At 34.7% G+C, this 23,989-nt stretch overlaps 1 protein-coding gene across 15 annotated transcripts in view; it reads left to right on the top strand.

Moving 5' to 3' along the window:
* The window catches only part of RALGAPA1 (Ral GTPase activating protein catalytic subunit alpha 1), a 205,752-nt gene that overhangs the window by 65,343 nt on the left and 116,420 nt on the right, over nucleotides 1-23,989 (top strand). For all 15 annotated transcript variants that reach the window (XM_081547902.1, XM_081547901.1, XM_081547900.1 and 12 more), the window contains exons 11-16: nucleotides 1,109-1,306; nucleotides 3,633-3,770; nucleotides 7,993-8,141; nucleotides 11,449-11,578; nucleotides 13,302-13,539; nucleotides 14,791-14,952. In XM_081547902.1, coding sequence (XP_081404028.1) covers nucleotides 1,109-1,306; nucleotides 3,633-3,770; nucleotides 7,993-8,141; nucleotides 11,449-11,578; nucleotides 13,302-13,539; nucleotides 14,791-14,952 — 1,015 coding nt within the window. The remainder of the gene's footprint in view (nucleotides 1-1,108; nucleotides 1,307-3,632; nucleotides 3,771-7,992; nucleotides 8,142-11,448; nucleotides 11,579-13,301; nucleotides 13,540-14,790; nucleotides 14,953-23,989) is intronic.

Here is a 23,989-nt window from a genome sequence, read left to right on the forward strand (position 1 = left end):
GATCAAAATTATGCCATTGACCATTAAACGGTCAGAACATGAGAATGAGAATTTGGGAATGGGTTTGTTAGATGGAGGAAAGTAGCAACTAATGTAGTTTTGTAGGGAATCAATAATAGCAATAAATAAAAGGATTACCAAACAACATGAAATACCCTATTGATATTACACATGAACTTTTCATCATTATTTTCTTGGCTAATTTCAGTCAGATAAAATAGTCTTTTGACCCCATGATTGTTATTAAATATTTGCAGATAATTCTAGAGTAGAAAGTATCAGGTTTTAGGTAAAGGTTTTGTGATTTTTATAGCTGAAATTTATAGATAATCATTGTAAAACAAATACAAAAACAAATCAAGTAAGTTGAATACCAATTTTATTTGTTAAAAAATACAATAAAAATGTTAACACATAAACACAAATATTATAAGGGAAGGACTTTGAGTAGTGAGACTGAGTGTTTTTCTTGCTTTATTTTTATAAGTATGAATTGTATAAAAAGCTTTTTTTTTCTGTGATGTTTTTGTGTTGAGGAAAATGTTATTTTTAAACTTAACACTGAAAGGAAAGGATAATTGTAAGGTATTCCTTTAAACTTTCTAAATATTTTTGCCATATTATTTAGCTTGTAAAATTTTAAGTGAGTAAAATGACAGAAGAAAACTCTTACCTTTTTAAACAATATGTTGTGAAAAGCTAAGTTGCCTTGTTACATAGTGTTTTTATTGCTTTCTAGAGTTGCGTTTTTTTAATTAAAATCTTTTTATCAAAATTTATTTTAATCTACAAAAATGTGATTTATTATAAAAAGTTGTATTTACATTAAACTTATAGGAGCACAGTTACAGGGAATATGTTCATTCAGAAATAACACTATTGAAACAAATCTTTGCTCCTAGGGTTGGAAATCCATGTCTACCTACCAAAAGTATTTGTCTTAATGTATTTGCAGATTATTTGGAAACAAAAGGTTTTTTCTCACAATGAATTGGTTGACTTTAGCTTTTTAAGAATCATTTATATCTCACATTTTATTAAGATAGAAATGTATAGTAGTTTGCAATAAAGTAAAAGGTATCATTATATTCTCTCTTTTTTTCACTAGGCATTTTTATTACCAATTTGCGAAGCAGCAGCTATGAGAAAAGTGGTAAAAGTATATCAAGAATGGATCCAGCAAGAAGAAAAACCTTTGTTCATGCAAGAGCCTGAAGAAATTGTGATCTCTTCTTCAGACCTTCCATGCATTGACAATGTCACAGACCATGATATTTCAATGGAAGAAGGAGAAAAAAGAGAAGAGGTAAAATAAGACTTATGTATTTTAGTATAAGTTTAATAGATAAGATTTTCACAGAAGTGTGCTTATATGGGATAGATGCAAAGGTAAAGATACTTTTCAGTATACAGTTGATCCTTGAAAAACATGAGTTTAAACTGTGTGGGTCCATTTATATGAGGATCTATTTCGATAGTAAATATTACAGTACCACATAATCCATAGTTGGTTAAATCTGTCGATAACGGAGAAACTGTGAATATTGAGAGCCAACTGTTAAGTTATATGCAGATTTTTGACTGCTCAAAGGGTTGGTGCCCTACACCCAGTGTTGTTCAACAGTCAATTATATTTCACAGTTTAGATAATATGTTATCTCAGTACTCTATCCCAAAGCTCTTTGATGTCACAACTTTAAAAGGGATTGTATTCTGATTCTTTCAGTCATTGTCTAGGTCAAAATTGGATGGTATTACAAAAGGTATAATATTTTAAAGTGTGGTGGTAATTCCCTGGTGGTCCAATGGTTAGGATGGGGTGCTTTCACTGCTGGGGCCCAGATGCAGCTTTGGTTGGGTGAGTAAGATACTGCAAGGTGTGCATCTCGGTCAAAACAAAACCATGAGACTAAATCAAAGTGGATGCTGTAGTACATACACTGAAAATACTTTTATTTGGCTGTAGCTAAGAGTCGGTGATTGAGAGTGATAAAAAATGTGAGATAGACAAGAACTAGACCCTGTTTAGTAACTTGTGTGCTATCATGATGGACTTTGATTACATTCTAGACACTGGAAAGACTGAATAGAAAAATGGCATGGATAGTTAACAAATCTCAGAAGGCTCATACCAAGCTTAAAATGGAAGATAGATTGGAGGCCAGTCTGGAGGCAAGGACACTAGCTAGGAAGTACCAGAAGGAGATAAAAGGCACCTGATAGAGGACAGTGGCAGTTGCAGTGGGAATATAAGGGAGAAGACAGATTTATGAGCTCCTCTGATGGTGAAATCAATGTTTTGATGATTAATTATATATGAGGAATGAGAAGGTATCCCAGGCTTTTTCTTTTGCAACCAAGTTAGTTGCATTCACACGTGAACAGGAGTGAAAATAAGTGCAAGTGTGGTGATTATGTCCAAGGAGGCTATATTAGGATTGGTAGAAATGAGGAGAGTATGCTTGTATAAATTTACTTTTAAGTGTCTTGAATTTGAGGTGCTTATGGGTCATTCAGGAAGAACTGTCCCGAAGATACCTGATCGAGAAGTATGGAGCTTAAGAGAACAGTGTAATATTGTATTGGCTACTCAGAGCTTAGTTCCAATACTGCTTCTGGTAATGAAACAATAGTTTGATTAGACCAAATCTCCCATATATTAAAATTGTAAGCTCTAGGCAGAATACTAAAAAAAAAAAAATTGAAGATACTATTGAGTGACCAAAAGCAGAAAGAAATTAGAAACTTTAAAAAAAAAGAACAACATTGAGTGAAATTTCTGTTTAACTGAGGGAGCTCCTTAATCAACAGGACTTTGACAGCCAATACTCAGGCAGACAGCTGCAGTATTGATGGTTTGAAGTGTCAGTATTTATTTATCTTTGGATAACAGGAATTTTATTTTTCTTAAGTAGGATAAATAGAAGCTATTTTCTTTTATTTAAGTCATTTGGATTCTGGCATTTACTTTAGGAGAGGATTTATCTTTTACAAAGCTATAAATAATACGATCTCATTCTTTTTAAGATCTATTTATTTACTTATTTGGCTGTGCTGGGACTTTCTCTAGTGGCGAGTTGGGGCAGAGGCTACTCTTTGTTGTGGTGTGCAGGCTTCTCATTGCAGCAGCTTCTCTTGTTGTGGAGCACAGACTCTAGGCATACTGGCTCAGCAGTTCTGGCTTATGGTCTCAGAAATTGTGGTGCTCAGGCTTAGTTGCTCTATGTCATTTGGGATCATCCCAGACCAGGGATGGAGCCTGTGTCCCCTGCACTGGCAGGCAGATTCTTAACCACTGCACCACCAGGGAAGCCCAATACAGTCCCATTTTGAGTGTGTAAGTGTAAGAGGGGAGGTTTATACATTAGATAGGTAGAAAAATGTCTCTGTATCCAAAATAATACAATTTCTGACTGGTCCTGTTGGGTGATTTTTTTTTCCTTATATTTTTGTCAATGAGAACTTTTTTTTACAGTGTACATATATTTTACTTTTGTAGACAAATAGGTTGTCTTCTATTTTGAGAAGATGTTTAACAGAGGGACCTAGTACTTTCCAATTTGCTTCTTCAATTTACTGACTTGTCACAGCATTTTTAATTGATAAAGTATTAACTTGATATTTTGCTTCAGGAAAATGGGACCAATGTTGCTGATCATGTTCGAAATTCCACTTGGCCTAAAAATGGCACCTACCAAGATGTTCTTCATAATGCTTCTGAAGAAGCCATAGAACAAAACATACGAGCTGGTGCCCAGGCAGTTTTGCAGGTAGATCACTTTTTGTTAATTTTTATAAAATGAAATAAAAATCATTAACTATTTCAAATACATATTTCAGTATTTCAGTGTAATTTTTTAAATACAATGAACTCACCACACACAGTTATCAGTTACTGTTATGCCCTATTAATGTTGTTTTTTCCTTAACCTTCATGTCAATGTATATTGATAAACATTGCATTTTTTCCTACAAGTTTCAAAATTTATATCAATTGTGTCATGGTATACTGTCATCAGCAACTTTTTACATTATCCATTATGTTTTTGAGATTTCTTGTTGATATATAGCCATAGTTAATTCATTTAAAACTACTTTGTGGTATTACAATTTATGATTATTTTGCATTTTACTTAATCATTTTTCTGTTGGTGGTTTTTGTGTGTATGTGTTGATGGTTTTTTAAGTTGGTTTTTTAAGGTGGTTTCCAGTTTCTCAGTATTCCAGATAATGCTGCATTGAACATTCATATACATGTACTTTTGAGTACATGTTGGACAATTTCTCTAGGATATATATGTAGAAGTGGAATTGCTGGGTTGAAGCATTTGTACGTTATCAGTTTTACTTAACTATTAATTGCCAAATTGTTCTTCAGCATGATTATAATATTTTACATTCCCTTAAGTAGTGCTTATAAGTTCTCATTTCCTTGTCTCTTCCTCATAGCTTATATTGTCACATTTTAATTTTTGCTGCTCCTGTGTATATGAAATGTTATTCTTTTTAGTTTGTATTTCCCTGTTTTAATTTGCTTTTCCTTTATCACTACTGAAATAGAGCATCTTTTCTTGTGTATGGCCTATTAATATGTTTTTCCATTATTCATTTGGGTTTTTTTTTTGTTACTGATTTTTAGTTCATTGTATTTATTCATTTTTTAAATCTTACTGTTCTTGTCAAAGCCACATGTGACTTCTCCATTGTTAAATCAAATGGAGTTTTTCAATCCTGATTTTACCAGATTTGTCAGGATTTTACAGAGTAGATCATTCTTCTCTGTTAAAGCCATTCTTCAAATGGCCTTCAGAATATCATACCCTCCTGTTTTTCTATTTTCTCCTAACTCACTGGCTACTTCTCAGGTTTCTGGTTTCTTTTTTTTTTTTTTTTAACTATTTTTCAAAATATTTCTGAACGTTTCACGTTGAAGTACCCAGGAACCAGTTCTTGGCTCTCTTTTCTATGTAAACTTACTGATGTCTTATTGATCTTATCCATTCCTAGTGCTTTAAGTGTCATCTATATACTGCAACTTATACTTTTTATTTCTAGTCTGAGACTTATTATCTGAACTCTTGAGAGTGCTAAACGCAAATATTCAAATGCCAAGTTGTCATCTTCACTTGACTATCTAATAGACATCTTAAATTTGACGTATCTAAAACTTGACTTATCTTGTTCAACAAACATGGTCTTCCTGCAGTTTTTCTCATTTCATTTGATGGCAGCTCTGTTTTCCAGTTGCTCAGGCCATCTTATTTCCTGTGTTTGTTTTATATCTTATATCTAAGTTGACAACAAATCCTGTCAACTTTCAGAATGTATATAGAATTTGACTACTGTTCAGCACTCACACTACCTCTTGTGTTCAAGCCTCAATAATCTTTCATCTGGAATATTGCAATAAATTTCTAATTACTATTCTTGCTTCTGGTCTTGCACCTGCCATCACCCTGGTATATTCTCAACCCAATAGCCAGAGGGATCCCATAAATCAGATCATGTCATTTTTCTGTTCCAAAGCCTCTGGTGACTTTTCATTATCACTGAGTTCTTCCCAGTGATCTGTCAAGCCTTTACATCATTGCTCCTCAAAGAATGTGGTCCACAGACTAGTGCCAGCCCACAGGTAGTTACAAAATTGAGAGTGAAAGTTTAGAAACTTAAATCATTTAATATCCCTTGATTCTGATGAGAAGTTTGGGGTTGTATTTTGCATGTCTTTTTCTCACTTCCTTTTTCCTATTCATTTTTTAAAATTGGATTTTACAATAGGATTGGTCTGCAAAAGACTGAAGGGGAAACCTGTACCTCACCACTGGCAGTATAAGAAGCTCTGCTTTATGTGCTCTGGCTATTTCTCAACGTACCTCCCACTGCTTTTCCCCTTCCTCACTTCACTCTATACTTGGTATTCCTCACGTATGCTAGGCTGGCTCTCACTTCAGGTCATTTAAACTTGCTTTTCCTTTTCTTAGGAACATTTTTCTTCCAGGTTGCCACATAGTTGACCTTTGTCTTTTCTGTTTTAAGTCATCCTTATTTATATTCATTTTCTGCTTCCTGTCACTTCCTTTACTTACTGGGTTTCCCGGGACAATGAGATGATAGTGATGAATCCTTGTCTTGTTCTTGACTTTTGGCACTACTTCCATGTATTCAGGTTCAGGCAGAACTTTTCAAGTTCTGCTGCTGCTGAGTCGCTTCAGTCGTGTCTGACTCTGTGCGACCCCATAGACAGCAGCCCACCAGGCTCTGCCGTCCCTGGGATTCTCCAGGCAAGAATACTGGAGTGGCTTGCCATTTCCTTCTCCAGTGCATGAAAGGGAAAAGTGAAAGTGAAGTTGCTCAGTCATGTCCAACTCTTCGCGACCCCATGGACTGTAGCCTACCAGGCTCCTCCGTCCATGGGATTTTCCAGGCAAGAGTACTGGAGTGGGGTGCCATTGCCTTCTCCAAGTTCAGTTGCTGTTAAAACACTTGCTGTAGTTCCTGATAAATACTCTTTTTCAGATTAAGAAATTTTACCTTTTTTTTTTTAGTGTGCTAAATTAAAAAAAAATGAATAAGTGCTAAATGCTTTTCTTTATGCAATGTGATGATTCTACCTTTTCCCATTTTAATCTGTTGATAAGGGTACATTATATTATTAAACTTTGCTGATGTCAAGGCATTGTTACATTTCTGAGGTTAATATTACTTGATTATAAAGTATTATATTTTGCTTGAGTTGAATTGCTACTTTTTTGAAGATTTTCATCTGTATGTTCTGAAGTATCTTACTTTTTTATATAGTCCTTATGTTTTTGATAACTGGGTTATAATTTTATGAAAATAAATTTGGTAGTTTTTTTTTCTTTTTTTGTTTCTGAAACACTTTATGTAAAATAGGGATCATTTTCTGGGAAGATTGGACAAAACTCTGCCTGCAAAGCAACGTAGGCCTGGTGTTTAGGGATGGATCAGGGATACCTTGATTAGCAGTTCACTGTCTTTGTACTGTACCTCTTTTCTGTTTTTTCTTGAGTCAGTTTTGGCAGTTTATGTTTTATCTACAAAATATAATCCATTTTATTAAATTTTAAGTTTTATTGGCATAAAGTTATTCACGAAACCATCATTTTAAAATTCTCTACTGGGTATGTAGGTAAATCCTTATTTTATTTCTAATGTTATTTGTGCCTCTCTTTTGCTTTTCTTAGTGTTGGTAGACCTACAGAGTCAGCTCTTTTCACGATTTTAAAGTTACCTTAAGTGTTCTTTGCTTACATGATTTTACAGCTGTATTTTGTTACAGAGTTCATACAGGGAATTTAAATCAAAATTATGGGTATGGAAGATGTAAATGTCCTTGGTTGACAATAAATGTAATGTTCTATTCCTCCAGAGTGTTTTGAGAACCTTTGCACTTACCTGTCACTAATATAACAACTTTGTCCTCTATAACAAAGTATAATTAATGATATTATAATAAATTTAAAATTAAAGATACATATTGATGGATCCTGATTATAGTACTGTAATATATAGTCTGTTATTAACAAAACATATGCACACGTAATCAATAAACATGCAAAAAGAAAATAGGTGATTTTGAACAACTCATTCAGAAAGTTCACCTTGATTGAGGTATCATCTATCATCTTGATTGAGGTATCTATCCTCTTTTATCCTAAACTGTTTTTATTTTTTTATTCTTTCCATTTTATGACAACAATAAGGTTATTATGTTAAAGCCTCACTTTTAAATATTGCTGTTTTTCACTCGGTTTATTTTCTTTCAGTGCCTGCTAGTAATTGTATATTTGTCTAGATAAACATAAAAATAGATTTAATGAACTTAAATTTTCCATATCAAGCTGGTGGTAGAAGCAAGACTAGAATTAACCTACAGTCTAATGCTTTTAAGTTTGTTGTAGATCACCTAGCATCTTGAATTTTTTCCCTTTAAATTTTGTAACAAACAGCTTATGATTTCTTTTATCTTAGGTGTTTATTATAAACTCTTCAAACATATTTCTTCTTGAACCTGCAAATGAGATAAAAAGTCTTCTGGATGAGCACACAGATATGTGTAAACGAATTCTTAACATTTATCGGTTCATGGTTGTGCAAGTATCAATGGATAAAAAGACTTGGTAAAAAAATGCTTTTCTGTTTTTTATAGTGTTTATGCATATAGTAAATTCTAGAGGAATAGTGTCTGTGAACAGGGCTGGTAACAATATTGTACAGGCTTCCATTATTGAATGAATGAATGACTATAATATTTTAGGTAGTAATCATGATGGCAACAACGGTCTCCTTCACTTTATCTCAAACATCTTTGATCAAACTTTACAAGATCCCTTTGTTTATCTTGCTAAAGTGGGCATGTGATGGCCTCCCCCAGGAATGAATACTGGCATGCATGAATGAATAAATGAATTTATGTATGTTTGAGTAAATGATTAAATAAATGTTTGAATGTATGAATGCCTGATTCTTCAACTGATATTCAAGGCCCTGTACAGTCAGGCTCCTGACTACTCTTCTAGCTCTTTCTCAAGCTTTAATTCTGTCCTGCAGGATACGATCCTACCTGCCAGCTTTATCAGATTGCTCTCTCTTAAGCAGTCTCTTAAGAGAATCTAATTCCTGTCATCTTTTCCTGTTGTTACCGTAACTATCCTTAGATTCTGCCTTCCTTTCCTCACATATTCTTCCTCTTTCAGTTCTCTTCCTCTCATTCTGTGTTTTTACCTCTGTTGTTTTGTGGTTTTGCAGTCACTAAGTCGTGTCTGACTCTTTGCAAACCTCTGGATTGCAGCATGCCAGGCTTCCCTGTCCTTCACCATCTCCTGGAGTTCGCTCAAATTATGTCCATTCAGTTGGTGATGGACATTTATACAAATATTCTAGGAACTAAGATGATTTTGATAAGATCTACAACAGAGATGAGAATGAGATGGTTAAATAGCATCACCTATGTTGTAGATCTTTTCAAAATTATCTTAGTTCCAAAATTACTTCTATACATGTCTGTTTACCTCACTGAATTAAGATGCTCTAAAAGGTATATACTGGTTGTCTTGTTTTTATATTTCCTACATTTCTTAGCATAGTACCATATATTATGGATACTCTATAAAAATTTAATTGAAAGAAAAAAGAGGACTTTTAGATGAGAAGAGCAGTTCTTCAGTTTTTGTCAAGATACTTGTGCATTGTAAAATTCAAACAAATAGAAAGAAAATAGAAGTTTCCCAGAAGCTCATTCTCTATAGGTAATCATTGTTTGTCCTTTGGTGAACGTTTGGTTCACCAAACCACATAGAGTCACATAGTGTTATGCCATCTGTATGTACCAAACCTTAACTAACCACTTCTTGCTGGATGTATAGTTACTTATTTTGTTGTTGGAGGAGAGAAGGACAGTGAACATCCTTATTATGTATATAATTTTCCTCTTTTGACTCATTCTTTAAAAGTGGGAGTACTTAGTAAAAGAATATGCCTAGTTTGTTTTGTTACATATAGGAAAATAGTTTTATTTTGAAAAAACTTTTTGTTATCCATATTGACATAGTTAGAAGTAGTTATTGTTGTTAACTTATTTGGAGCACTTTTCAGTGTCACATCTTTTTAATCTTCTTACATCTAATTTTTTTCTTAATCCTTGTAGCACCCCATGAGGTAGATAATTTTGCATGGTGATTCTTAGGCACAAAGAAATTAAGTAATTTATCATTGTTCACACAGCTTTGGTTTGAACTGTGGTCCTTCTGACTTCAGAGCCCAAGTTATTGTCAGCCAATAACTTTTACTTTGAACCATTCTTTGTTAGTCCCTCCCCTTTTTTTCTTTTCATATGCTTTGAATCAATGGTCTTGAGCCAGGTTAAAGTGAGAGACTTCTATGTGGAACACAATTTTAAAATTTTTGTAAGTTCCCTTGAAGTCATAGCATTATGAAAAATTACTCACATATTTACATTGAATTTACAAGACTTTATAATTAAAATCATTATTGTATTATAAAGTGAAGTTATCTAATAATATATGAGTGAATTGGAGTTGGACCACAAATCAGAAAGATTTACTTGGAAAATCCCATTATTTATTGAATGTGTAGTTGACTTAAAATGGTTTTTTGTTTCATATTGTGAAACTGGAAGCCTAAAGGTTACAAATACATTACCTCTGATTTTTACTTTATGAGCTGAATATATATATTTGTTAATAAGTTCAGATATTGTTCATTAAGTGATACTTTTATATTTAATTCTGCCCTCACTTCCCAGAAAACCATGATACCTACATCTGGGATCTCTTGCTGCCTTTGGCACACTTCTCACAGGACTGTCCCACATATTGCTGTGCCTGGAATGGGCCTTCAGACAACCCAAAGAAGAGGAAGCTGTGATAGAGACTTGGGCTATTAGTCTGTCTATATACCTGCCTGAAATCCCCTTGTCAGACTTTTTTTTTTTTTTGGCATGTGGTTCAGTCAGTTTTTGAATTACCAGGTGCAAATAAGGTAGTTTTATGGTCTTAATATTAAGCATTAAGGAAAGAGAGGCATGGTAAGGATAATATAATAGGATTGGGTGACTTGCAGTACACATCAAGGATAAAGAGTTAAAAGATGCTCAAACTGGAAAGAACAGAAAGAAGCAGTGGAGCAATGATCCTGGCTTTCTCGTCAGGCTCATTGTGATCTTTTAGTCTTAAAGTATCATGCAGTTTTTGAAATTGCTGCTACTGCTGCTAAGTCACTTCAGTCATGTTCAACTCTCTGTGACCCCACAGACGGCAGCCCACCAGGCTCCCCCGTCCCTGGGATTCTCCAGGCAAGAACACTGGAGTGAGTTGCCATTTCCTTCTCCAGTGCATGAAAGTGAAAAGTGAAAGTGAAGTCTCTCAGTTGTGTCTGACTCTTAGCGACCTCATGGACTGCAGCCTACCAGGCTCCTCCGTCCATGGAATTTGCCAGGCAAGAGTACTGGAGTGGGGTGCCATTGCCTTCTCCGAAATTGAACCTGGTACAATTCTAGAAATGTAGTTTCTCCATGTTGTAAAGATGGATGAGGTAGACAGGCATCAAGGTAGAACTGGATTGTAAAGACAGATGAGTGTTCTTCAGACAGCTCTGTAAGGTCACTGCTTGATTTGTGGGGTGGGGGGATGGGAGCTGTCGCCGTATTCTAACCCCTAATTCATCAGCTTTTGTATAAATTTTTATTTGATGGAGAGGTATTATGGCTGGAAAATGGCTGGTGTAGGTTTGTAAAATGAAAATTTATATTTTACTATTTAAAGAATTCTGAAATTTTGAAAGATATTTGGTATTTGAATTATTGAAAGATAATACCATTTTTATAGCGAGTATTAATTTCAAAGTTATTCATTAACCAAAAGCAAACATATGCCAGAAGGAAACATTAATTAATTTTTTTACTTTAAGGGAACAGATGCTGCTTGTGTTGCTCAGAGTCACGGAGTCTGTACTGAAGATGCCATCACAAGCTTTTCTGCAGTTCCAGGGGAAAAAAAATATGACTTTGGCAGGTCGACTTGCAGGACCACTTTTCCAGGCAATAAAAATAAATAAATAAATAGATAGATAAATAGGTGGATAGATATGTATTTTTTCTTAAGATTCATTGAGCCTTGAACTTGTTTCCTAGGGGAAAAAAGCTTTAAATCAGAAATCATATTAAAGGATCTTTTGTAGAGCCAAATAAAAGTTGCGTATCTAAATAGTATGTTTGCCATACATACAAATTAACAGCCTAGCAGAATAGATGAAATACCAATCAGGCCTGTGAAAAAAGTGTTAAACTGATGACATTTACTTTATCTCTTGTGGGGTACACTTTTCGTATGATTGCAAAAAGCTGCCAGAAGGCTTTGTGGTAACGATTTAATTGTTTGCTTTATGAGTTTCCAAGTCTCTGGCATTGTTAGAAAAACAAAACTTCCTTTTAAGTTCTGTAGTTTAAAAAAAAAAAGTAAATAAAGATTCTTTCCCACCCCGGTATACTGTAAGACTTTATTCTCTTTAAGTCTTCATTTGAAGTATCAGTAGTAGCTGATAATATAGTAATTACATGTTGTGTTTTCCAGCCCAAGGATAGAATACTGACTTTACATGTGTAATAGATTATTTGGAAAACAGAAAGCAAAATAATGTTTTTTTAAAGACAAGACATTAAATATAAACACATGGATAAAATGGCTCTTAATATCAAGGATAAAAGCTATCTCAGATCTAATTCTTGGCCATTTAGTGTAGCTTTTCAATTTAATATTTTTTAATTTAATAGTGCTAGTTTACCTAAAATTCTGTGGTGATAGTGAATAAGTCTTTCAAATCATCTACATTTATTATTTAAATTCCTCTTGACTTCATTAGTCTTTTATCCCCCCCTCATCATTAGAACTAACCCAATGGTGAGTGCTATTGGGTGATATAATTTTAGCTTGCTATATGGAATAATATTTTTGTTCTCTGAATGGAATGGAAAGCACTAGTTTACTGTTTTATATCATAAACTCTGCTTATTTTTATCTTTATGTTTAATGTTAAACTTATGTAAAATTTGTTGAGTTACGCTTTTAAAAACTTATTTTGTGACTGTTTCTTCAGTAGGATTTTATCTTGAGTAGAATTCTGTAAAGTCTCAAGGGTATATAGTCTGATCAGTAATTTCTGCCCTTTTATAAATAAGTTTTTTATTCTATGATTGAATTTGATTCTATGATTGAATTAAAGGAACATCTTTAATTCCACTGGTGTCTTTAAAATCAAATTTAATTTTATCTTTCAAGTTTACATACAAATTTTCAGAAACATATATCAGTAAGTTAAATACATCTCTGGTAACTTTTTCTTTTAGAATATTCAAATTGTGTAGTTAGTGATTCCAATCTTTAATTTGAGAATGTTAGTAGTCAGTAGTTAGTTCAGTAACTAACTGCTCAGTTATTTCAAACTTTACTAATGTGGAGACTTATCTCTTTTTGAACAACGTGTACTTAACATTAATGTAATCTACCATGAAGGGTAGTTAAACTTTAGGGAGATTTCTTTTCAGTTTTGGTAACTTGTCCTAATGCTAGAATGTTGGAAATTGCCAGCTGTTGAAATTTGGAGTAGACGCTAATGAGTGCATGTGTTACTTTTATAAGTATTATGTACAAAGAAAGGATATCATGGATATTATATGATTTAAAGTTCTACTAGTTTGGGGATAATTTTTTAATAATTGATTTTGAACATATTTCATTATTATTTCTGGTTATTTGCCTTTATAGACTCTTATAGTTGCCTGGATTAAAGCAAATCTAAATGTGTACATCTCTCGAGAACTTTGGGATGACTTGCTCTCAGTATTGTCATCGTTGACCTATTGGGAAGAGTTAGCCACTGAATGGTCGCTGACTATGGAGACACTAACTAAAGTTTTAGCTAGAAATTTATATAGTTTGGATCTCAGTGATTTACCATTGGATAAGCTGAGTGAACAGAAACAAAAAAAGCACAAAGGGAAAGGTAAGAGTTGTTCACAGAGATGCTTCATATAAATTTGTTTAAATAATTTGGTCTGGGAGTATCAAGCCAGGGAGAGGAGTGAAAGTGAAAGTCATATTTCTCTTAATTATTCCCTCCTTAATTTACCCTGAAGGTTAAAAATTTTCAATAGTGAAACATGTACGTACCTTGTAACTGTTCTTGAAGAGCCTTAAATTCAGTGGTAATTTTGATGAGGAATAAAGTATTTTGTATGTTATTCTGTGCATATCTAATAAAGTTAGTTCAGACTCTTAAATATTTTATTTTTTAACAATTAACCAAACTGAAAAATTATAAAACACTCTTCCTTTTTATCATACACATATTTTTATTAAAACTTAGAAGGTTATTTCATGTTACTGTATTCGAAAAGAAGTACTTGAGAAATTCTTTTGAAAGCATTTCCTTAGTTTTGACTAAAAGCAAACATTCCTTGACTATGGATTATATATCTGTCTAATGTTAAAAAGCTGGAGAGGGACAGTAACATAGTGATTATATCAAAGAAACATGTCTTTATAATACTGGTAATAGTGCTTTTTCACTTAAGTCATATCTGACTCTTGTGACCCCATGGATGTAGCCTGCCAGGCTCCCCTGTCCATGGGATTTTTCAGGCAAGAATACTGGAGCGGGTTGCCATTTCCTTTTCCAGGGGATCTTCCTGACCCAGGGATTGAACCTTGGTCTCCTGCATTGCAGGCAGATTCCTTACCTACCCAGCCACAAGGGAAGACTTTTATAATACTGAGTTTGCTAGGATTTTTCGTTATTAATAATTAGTTGCTATCTAGAGATTACATGAGTCACATTTCATACTTAACAGTCCAGAGTGTTAAGTATGTGACCAAACTACTTTTTCCTGGACTGTTTATTTCCCAAGTGGCTATTATTGGCAGGTAAAGATAGAGTAATTTCCTTCACAGGATGGATTTTGGTTAGTTCATTTTCTATCCTTTTTTGCTTGTCCAAATGGTTCACTTCCACATGAAACAAGTGGGTGGCAGAGGATTTATTATTACTTATTGTTGATGGTGTATTTTTAAAAATGTGCCTCAGTTTTGGAGTGATTTTTACATGATAAATTTCAGAAAACCCTTTCAGTACACAAGCATGTTATCTAGTTACTTTATGAGTAAACCTAAGAATCTGAGGCAGAATGGCATACATAATTTGATACAGTTATTGATGAGGTGACAGTGCACTAAAATTGAACATCTGCATTTCTAGGAGTGGGACATGAATTTCAGAAAGTTTCAGTTGACAAGTCGTTTTCTAGAGGATGGAGTCGTGATCAGCCTGGCCAAGCTCCAATGAGGCAGAGAAGTGCAACAACCACTGGTTCACCAGGCACAGAAAAGGCAAGGAGTATCGTACGGCAAAAAACTGTTGGTATGTACTTTTTAAAATCATGAGAATTGTATGCAGTGATATGTTTATAGTTCTTAATAACAATGTAACTGAAAACACACAGTTTTCCTATCAGTTGTTTTTTTTTGTTAAATGAAAAACTTCTATACCATAACTTTTTTCAGGAATACTTGGAGTCTGATGACATACTGTGTTATTCCTTTATGCTAGTAAGATGTATCTTACATTACTGTTTTTATGTAGTTTATTTTACCATTGATGTCAATAATTTTAAATTGTTATTTTACAAAATTGAGAAGTAGAACTCTGATACACTGTACAGAACTCATGCATTAACGGATGTAGTTTCTAATAAACATAAAAAAAATAGGGTAGCTTATTTTCAGTGCTACAATTAATATAATTATATTGGCTTCACAGACTTCCAGTGAGGAATTTACGTTTTCTGCTTATAGCCAGCTGAGGCCAAGATAGAGTATATTGCTAGGTTCCTTGCTGCCTTTAACACGTAGGGAAGACATTTGTAGTCTTGGAAATATCAACAGAGGGCAATGATGGAAAGAATTTCTGGATGTGAGATCACTCGGCATACTGTGGACCTAGTTACCATCTCACTCCTTTTCCTCTCAGATTTAAAACTTGGTCTTCATCATAGTAGAAAGAGTGCTGCAATGAAAAACAAGAGGACTTTGTCCTGATATCTTTTCACTCTTATCACTAAATAGCTAGATAAGCTTGAATAACTTTCTCAACTTTCTAGGCTTTATTTACTGCATCTGTGTAGTTGGAATGATAATATCTCACATGCCTGAAACAAAAATTGCTTGAAGTTACTTTAGGCTTTGCAATTCTATGATTCTATGAAAGTGGAATTTTCTTTGGGAATGTATCTATATTTCACAGAGTCAATGAAAAACACTTAAATAAATTTAAAATTGTTGTAAGATATGTCTTCTATAAAATGAGGTATTCTAAAGTGATAAGAATTAGAGTTCTAGAGGAAGAAACAAGTAGAAAGAGAATAGGAAAATTAAAGGTTTTAAAAGAATTTAAAATGTTTAAAATTGTTCAAAAGAATATTTGCACAGTTGTCTCCTGCCTGTAAAATAACCATAGATATATACTGATTGTATGTCAAGCAAGAAGAGTAAGAAATTATACAAGGAACAAGGATATTGGATAAAAATTAATATCATACTTAGACATTTTGGTATAGAATTATATTTTGAAATTCTTATGGAACATGTTGATTACATCTGAAATGCCTTTCTTCATTTTATGTTAAGGTCACATATATAGAAAATATTTCTGTATTGGTTAAAAAGGAATTCTTCTAAATTTAAATTTTTACTTTATTTTACTGAAAAATAGAATATTTTTTAAAGGTTATATATTTTTTCTGATTATAGAGATAATTTATGCTTAATGTGAAAGATAAAAGTTTAAGGAAGTGGAAAAACATCTTAGGTGTCTAATGAGAAGAAATCATAGCTAACATGATGGCATATTTCTAATCTTTATAAAAGCATATAATGATTAAAATACTCATCTTAAGTGCATGCCTGACTGTAACTACTTTCTGATACTTCTGTCAAAATCTTATCTGGCTTTTCATTGGACTGACCAATCAAAAGTTTAATGCATAATAAATTTTGTTTAGAAAGGTGCCTATATAAAGTTAGAAAATACTAAAAGGGGCAACACATTAAATTAGGATATTCTTTAGACATATATTTTCCTAAATTTTTAATTTTTTATGTTTTTAGGGAATGTACATAGTTAAAAATTCAAACTGTGATAAAGCATATATGTATTCTAATAAGTCATCACTGCTCTTCACCCACCCAGGTCACCCCATTAGAGATAACTGCTATTACTAGTTTTTGAGGATTTTTCTAAAACTGTGCATATAGTATAATGCATGCATGGCTTTTAGTCATTCAAATGAAAAATACTTTGACTCACAGTGGAAGCTTTGTTGTAAGCATTGAGGATACATGTGAGAACAAACTTAATAAAGTCCATTGAAGCTGACAATTCTTGTGTCAGGGGAGACACATAATAAGCAGCTAAACCAAACATCAGGCAGTATTACATACTGTGAAGAGAAGTAAAACAGGGTAAGGGGCAAGATTGTAAGGATAGAGAAATAGGATTGTGTTAGATAGGGAAGTCAGTGAAGACCTGTCTAATCATATAAGAACAGAGACCTGAATAAACTGAGAGGAAGCATCTAGGGAAAATGTGTTCCAGGCAGAAGGAAAAGAATAAAAGCCCTAGTCTAAGAGTGTGCTTTGTTATTTAAGGAAGAGTAAAGAGGCCAGAGTGAGTGAAGTGTAGAGTAAGAAAGACAAGAGTGCAAGGAGATGAAGTCAGAATGTAATGATATATTTTAATAATTATTGCATATCAGAAAATGTCGAACACCTTGCATCAGATGTATATTACATGACAGTACCATAATTTAACTTGTATCCTGAAGATGGAATTTCAATTTATTTCCAGTTTGTGGTGTTAAAAATGACACAGAATATAGTTATGTATACTACTGTAACACGGTAATCCAAGTCTATGCCCCGACCAGTAACGCTGAAGAAGCTGAACTTGAACGGTTCTATGAAGACCTACAAGACCTTTTAGAACTAACACCCAAGAAAGATGTCGTTTTCATTATAGGGGACTGGAATGCAAAAGTATGAAGTCAGGAAACACCTGGTGTAACAGGCAAATCTGGCCTTGGAGTACAGAATGAAGCAGGGCAAAAGCTAATAGAGTTTTGCCAAGAGAACGCACTGGTCATAGCAGTTACCCTCTTCCAACAACACAAGAGAAGACTCTACACATGGACATCACCAGATGGTCAACACCGAAATCAGATTGATTATATTCTTTGCAGCCAAAGATGGAAAAGCTCTACACAGTCAGCAAAAACAAGACCGGGAGCTGACTGTGGCTCAGATCCTGAACTGCTTATTGCCAAATTCAGACTTAAATTGAAGAAAGTAGGGAAAACCACTAGACCATTCAGGTATGACCTAGATCAAATCCCTTATGAGTATACAGTGGAAGTGAGAAATAGATTTAAGGGACTAGATCTGATAGACAGAGTGCCTGATGAACTATGGTGAGAGGTTCGTGACATTGTACAGGAGACAGGGATCAAGACCGTCCCCATGGAAAAGAAATGCAAAAAATCAAAATGGCTGTCTGAGGAGGCCTTACAAATAGCTGGGAAAAGAAGAGAAGCAAAAAGCAAAGGAGAAAAGGAAAGATATTCCCATCTGAATGCAGAGTTCCAAAGAATAGCAAGGAGAGATAAGAAAGCCTTCCTCAGCGATCAGTGCAAAGAAACAGAGGAAAACAACAGAATGGGAAAGACTAGAGATCTCTTCAAGAAAATTAGAGATACCAAGGGAACATTTCATGCAAAGATGGGCTCGATAAAGGACAGAAATGGTATGGACCTAACAGAAGCAGAAGATATTAAGAAGAGGTGGCAAGAATACACAGAAGAACTGTACAAAAAAGATCTTCACGACCCAGATAATCACGATGGTGTGATCACTCACCTAGAGCCAGACATCCTGGAATGTGAAGTCAAGTGGGCCTTAGAAAGCATCACTATGAACAAAGCTAGTGGAGGTGATGGAATTCCAGTTGAGCTATTTCAAATCCTGAAAGATGATGCTGTGAAAGTGCTGCACTCATTATGCCAGCAAATTTGGAAAACTCAGCAGTGGCCACAGGACTGGAAAAGGTCAGTTTTCATTCCAATCCCGAAGAAAGGCAATGCCAAAGAATGCTCAAACTACCACACAATTGCACTCATATCACATCCTAGTAAAGTAATGCTCAAAATTCTCCAAGCCAGGCTTCAGCAATATGTGAACCGTGAACTTCCAGATGTTCAAGCTGGATTTAGAAAAGGCAGAGGAACCAGAGATCAAATTGCCAACATCCACTGGATCATCGAAAAAGCAAGAGAGTTTGAGTAAAACATCTATTTCTGCTTTATTGACTATGCCAAAGCCTTTGACTGTGTGGATCACAGTGCTGCTAAGTCGCGTCAGTCATGTCTGACTCTGTGCGACCCCATAGACGGCAGCCCACCAGGCTCTCCCGTCCCTAGGATTCTCCAGGCAAGAATACTGTAGTGGGTTGCCATTTCCTCCTCCACTGCATGAAAGTGAAAAGTGAAAGTGAAGTCGCTCAGTCATGTCCGACTCTTTGCGACCTCATGGGCTGCAGCCTACCAGGCTCCTCCATCCATGGGGTTTCCCAGGCAAGAGTGTTGGAGTGGGGTGCCATTGCCTTCTCCGTGTGGATCACAATAAACTGTGGAGAATTCTGAAAGAGATGGAAATACCAGACCATCTGACCTGTCTCTTGAGAAACCTATATTGAGGTCAGGAAGGAAGCAACAGTTAGAACTGGACATGGAATAACAGACTGGTTCCAGATAGGAAAAGGAGTATGTCAAGGCTGTATATTGACACCCTGCTTATTTAACTTATATGCAGAGTACATCATGAGAAACGCTGGGCTGAAGGAAGCACAAGCTGGAATCAAGATTGCTGGGAGAAATATCAATAACCTCAGATATGCAGATAACACTACCCTTATGGCAGAAAGTGAAGAAGAACTAAAGAGCCTCTTGATGAAAGTGAAAGAGGAGAGTGAAAAAGTTGGCTTAAAGCTCAACGTTCAGAAAACTAAGATCATGGCATCTGGTCCCATCACTTAATGGGAAATAGATGGGGAAACAGTGGAAACAGTGTCAGACTTTTATTTTTGGGGGCTCCAAAATCACTGCAGATGGTGATTGCAGCCATGAAATTAAAAGACGCTTACTTCTTGGAAGGAAGGTTATGACTAACCTAGATAGCATATTTAAAAGCAGAGACATTACTTTGCCAACAAAGGTCCATCTAGTCAAGGCTATGGTTTTTCCAGTGGTCATGTATGGATGTGAGAGTTGGACGGTGAAGAAAGCTGAGCACAGAAGGAATGATGCTTTTGAACTGTGGTGTTGGAGAAGACTGTTGAGAGTCCCTTGGACTGCAAGGAGAACCAACCAGTCCATCCTAAAGGAGATCAGTCCTGGGTGTTCATTGGAAGGACTGATGTTGAAGCTGAAACTCCAATACTTTGGCCACCTCATGCGAAAAGTTGACTCATTGGAAAAGACCCTAATGCTGGGAAGGATTGGGGGCAGGAGGAGAAGGGGCCGACAGAGGATGAGATGGTTGGATGGTATCACCGACTTGATGGACATGGGTTTGGGTAAACTCCAGGAGTTGGTGATGGACAGGGAGGCCAGGCATGCTGCGATTCATGGAGTCGCAAAGAGTCGGACATGACTGAGCAACTGAACTGAACTGAACTGTAACTTGCGCCTGTATGTGGATATGTCTGTAGGTTTAGTGTGTAGTATTTGAAATTAAATTGCCCTTAAAACAATGAAATACCACTACACATCTATCAGAATGGTTGAAATCCAGAACATTTATAACACCAAATGCTGACAAGGATATGGAGCAACAGTAACTCTCATTGGTTGTGGAAGTGCAAAATAGTACTGCCACTTTGGAAGATGGTTTCGTAGTTTAGAAAAGTAAACATATTCTTACTGTAGAATCAAACCATCCTTGGCATTTATCCAGGTAAGTTGGAAACATATGTCCACACAAACATTGGCATGCAAATATCTATAGCAGCTTTATTCATAAACTTGGAATTTATGCCCAAACTTGGAATCAACCAAGATATCCTTAAATAAGTGAATGATTTAACAAACTTTGGTACATCTATACAGTGGAATATTATTCTTTAAAAAGGTACAGTGAGCTATCAGGACATGGAAAAAAATATGGAAGAGCTCCGAATGCTATTGCTAAGTGAAAGAAACCAATCTGAAAATGTTACATACACGGTGATTGCAACTATATGATATTCTGAAGAAGGGAAAACGGAAGAGACAATAAAAAGATTGCTGATTGCCAAGGAGTGGAAAGCAGGGCAATGAGGAGGGAGGAGTAAGTGGAGCACAGAGGGTTTAAATAGAGCAGTGAAACTATTCTGTATGATACTATAATTGTGTATACATATTATACATTTGTTAGAAGCCTGTAGAATGTACAGCACAAAGAGTGATTCCTAATGTAAACTGTAGACTTTTGTTAATAACGCTATGCTTTGAAGCTTAGAAGCCAGGCAGTAACTTCTCTAGTTATGAAAGTCCTTGATGGCTTCTTCCAGTAGAAGCTGTTGTGTCCACATTGAAAATCTGTTGTATAATGTAGCTACCTTCGTTAATGATCTTAGTTAGATCTTCTGGATAGCTTACTGCAGCTTCTACATCACCACTTGCTGCTTCCTGTGTACTTTTATGTTATGAAGGTGGCTTCTTTCCTTAAATCTCATAAATCAACTCTGCTAGCTTCAAACTTTTCTTCTGCAGCTTCTTCACCTCTCTCAGCCTTCTTAGAATTGAAGTGAGTTAGGGCCTTACTCTGAATTAGGATTTTGCTTAAAGCAATGTTGTGGCTGGTTTGATATTTCCAGACAACTTTCTCCTTACCAGCAATTAGACTGTGTTGCTTTCTTATCATTTGTCTCCTCAGTCTTAATTTTCTCCAAGAATTTTTCCTTTGCATTTACAGTTTGACTGTTGGGAGCAAGCAGTCTAGCTCTTGGCCTATATTGACTGTTTACCTGTCTTCCTCACTAAACTTAATCATTTCTATTAATAGCATTTGATTTAAAGTGAGAGATGTGTGACACTTCCTTGCACTTAAACACTTAAGAGACCATTGTAGGGTAATTCATTGAAGTTGGGCCAGTTTCAGTGGCTTTACAGAGATTCTGTGATATAAGCTTTAAATTAGTAAATCCCCCAAAATCCCTCTAGCTAATTCATTGTAAGTTATTTTCTATAATGTGATTGCACAGCTGTGAGGCACTTAACAGATTTCCAGGTAAACATAAAGATAGTAACAGATGGAGGGGTGTCTTTTTGAAGAATTCATTCAGGATCATAACACACAAACTTACATCATAGTGATTATGGGGAAAGTTCCACGGGAAATGCCCAAGCTCTTGCTTCAAGTTGGTGGTAGAAAAGAAGGAATAGAAGGAATTGTTATTTCCAAGGAATTACCTAACCCAAGGAGGAGAACAACAAGAAAGCTTGTAATTCATCTGTGAAATCGAGAATTTGATTTAATTTGGTTCTAAAAGAAATATCTATTTTTAATCACATCTGATTATCACTGTAGATGGTATTTTACCTTTTGTGTTGATAAGCAGCACTTTAGGTTTTACCTTTGTGTTTATATCTTTGTTCTAACAAGTTTTAAGGAATGATTATCTTGAAGTCAACATAACTTTTATTTCAAATTGGACCATAAAATTGTTGACCACTTTCATAAGAGGGAGAGGAAGCCAGCAGAAAAACATGAGTAGGGTCAGACTCTGACATTTTGTATATGGTTTCCATTTTAAAATACACTTAACCTTTAATATATTACATGGGAAGTCATACACTGAAGGCACGTTGTTGCCTTTTCTTAATATATTCCAACCTTCCACATTTTGCTACACATAAACTTATAGAAAAGCTACTCTTAAAGAATCTGTTATTCTGCCAACATTAATAAATTTGGGGAATAGGGACTCTTAGATTATTCTTTTCCAGTGATAAACTCTATGACATACATCTAGATTTTGGTTAGTAATTTTTTTGGTTTTCTCTTCTATATGTTCACAATGAAAACTTCAGTTTTTTTCAAATGATTTTGCTGCGCTATTCAAATATAGGTACTCGATCAGTAAAGATTTGTTGAGCTTGTATGTGCCAGGCACTGGAGATACAAAGATAAGAAGATACAGTTTTTGCCTTTGAAAAACTGGGAGGCATATAAAATGTACAGTCCACTAAAAATAGATTGTAAGCTTTGTAAAAAATTCTTGTTTGTTTTGGTAACTGCTGTATTGCTAGTAAATTATGTGGGAAAGTCTTAAAGCTTCACAGATGAGATGACATTTTATATATGAAGGAGTGTCAAGAAGAAAAGAAGACCAAATATATTATGAACTTATAAGGCCATGTTGTGCAAGAGCATGGAATTTTCAAGAAATGGTATAAAATTCTGTGGGGCAGTAGCATGGAATAACAGGAAGAGGAGATGAAGTTTCAGTGGATATTGTGGTTCGATTGCAAAGGCCCTGATACATTTAAGGGATTTAGGCATTGGGGAACCAGCTGTTTCTAATAATCAGGAAAAACCTTAAGGTTTTTGAAATGATGGTAACATTCAAATATATGTGTATATATGTATTATTAATGTCACCATTACACTGGATTTTATGCAATATTGTTTCTTTTAAAATCTTCATACCTTCATTTATTCAAGAATCTCTAAATGTTAAAAAGTACTTGAGATACAAACTTGACTATTAATTTATTTCTAAGGGTGTCAAAATTTGTCTTTAATTTTGCAAACTGGTTACTTTTCTTTTAAGAAATTACCAAATACAACTAAATACAAATGAAAAAAATTTTAATTTAATCTTTTAAGTTTTTTTGTAATATATTTAAGATTTGAATAAACACAAACTTATTTTTCTCAATAACTTGATTCTTCATGCTGATTCCAAATGCTATTTTCTATAAATATTTTTACTTAAAATTTTAAAATTTAGATACTGTTATCTTTAATAAGAGATACTGGTTTAATTAAGCATTCTTCTTCTATCAGGAACAGATAGTAACCATGAGATTCAACCCTTTAGATTATGAATTACATACAGTTCTCTAAAAAAGACCTGTTGAGTAACTTCGAAACCTTATTAGGGAAAAGTATGAAAGTAGGAATTTGCTCTTGGAATTCAGCTTCATTAAGAAGAGTGGCTCAGAATGGCTCAGAAAAATGCCCAAATATGGTACCCAAAATCTCTTTGAACTATTGATATGGGTTCTTTTAAGTGTTTCTGTTCAGTGAACTTTTCAGTCTTTAGTTTTGAGAACATAGTGCTAATTAAAGTGTCTGCTGTTTTT

This window comes from Giraffa tippelskirchi, chromosome 12 (assembly GCF_054371585.1).
Source record: "Giraffa tippelskirchi isolate mGirTip1 chromosome 12, T2T-mGirTip1v1.2.pri, whole genome shotgun sequence".
In the NCBI taxonomy this organism is placed as follows: domain Eukaryota; kingdom Metazoa; phylum Chordata; class Mammalia; order Artiodactyla; family Giraffidae; genus Giraffa; species Giraffa tippelskirchi.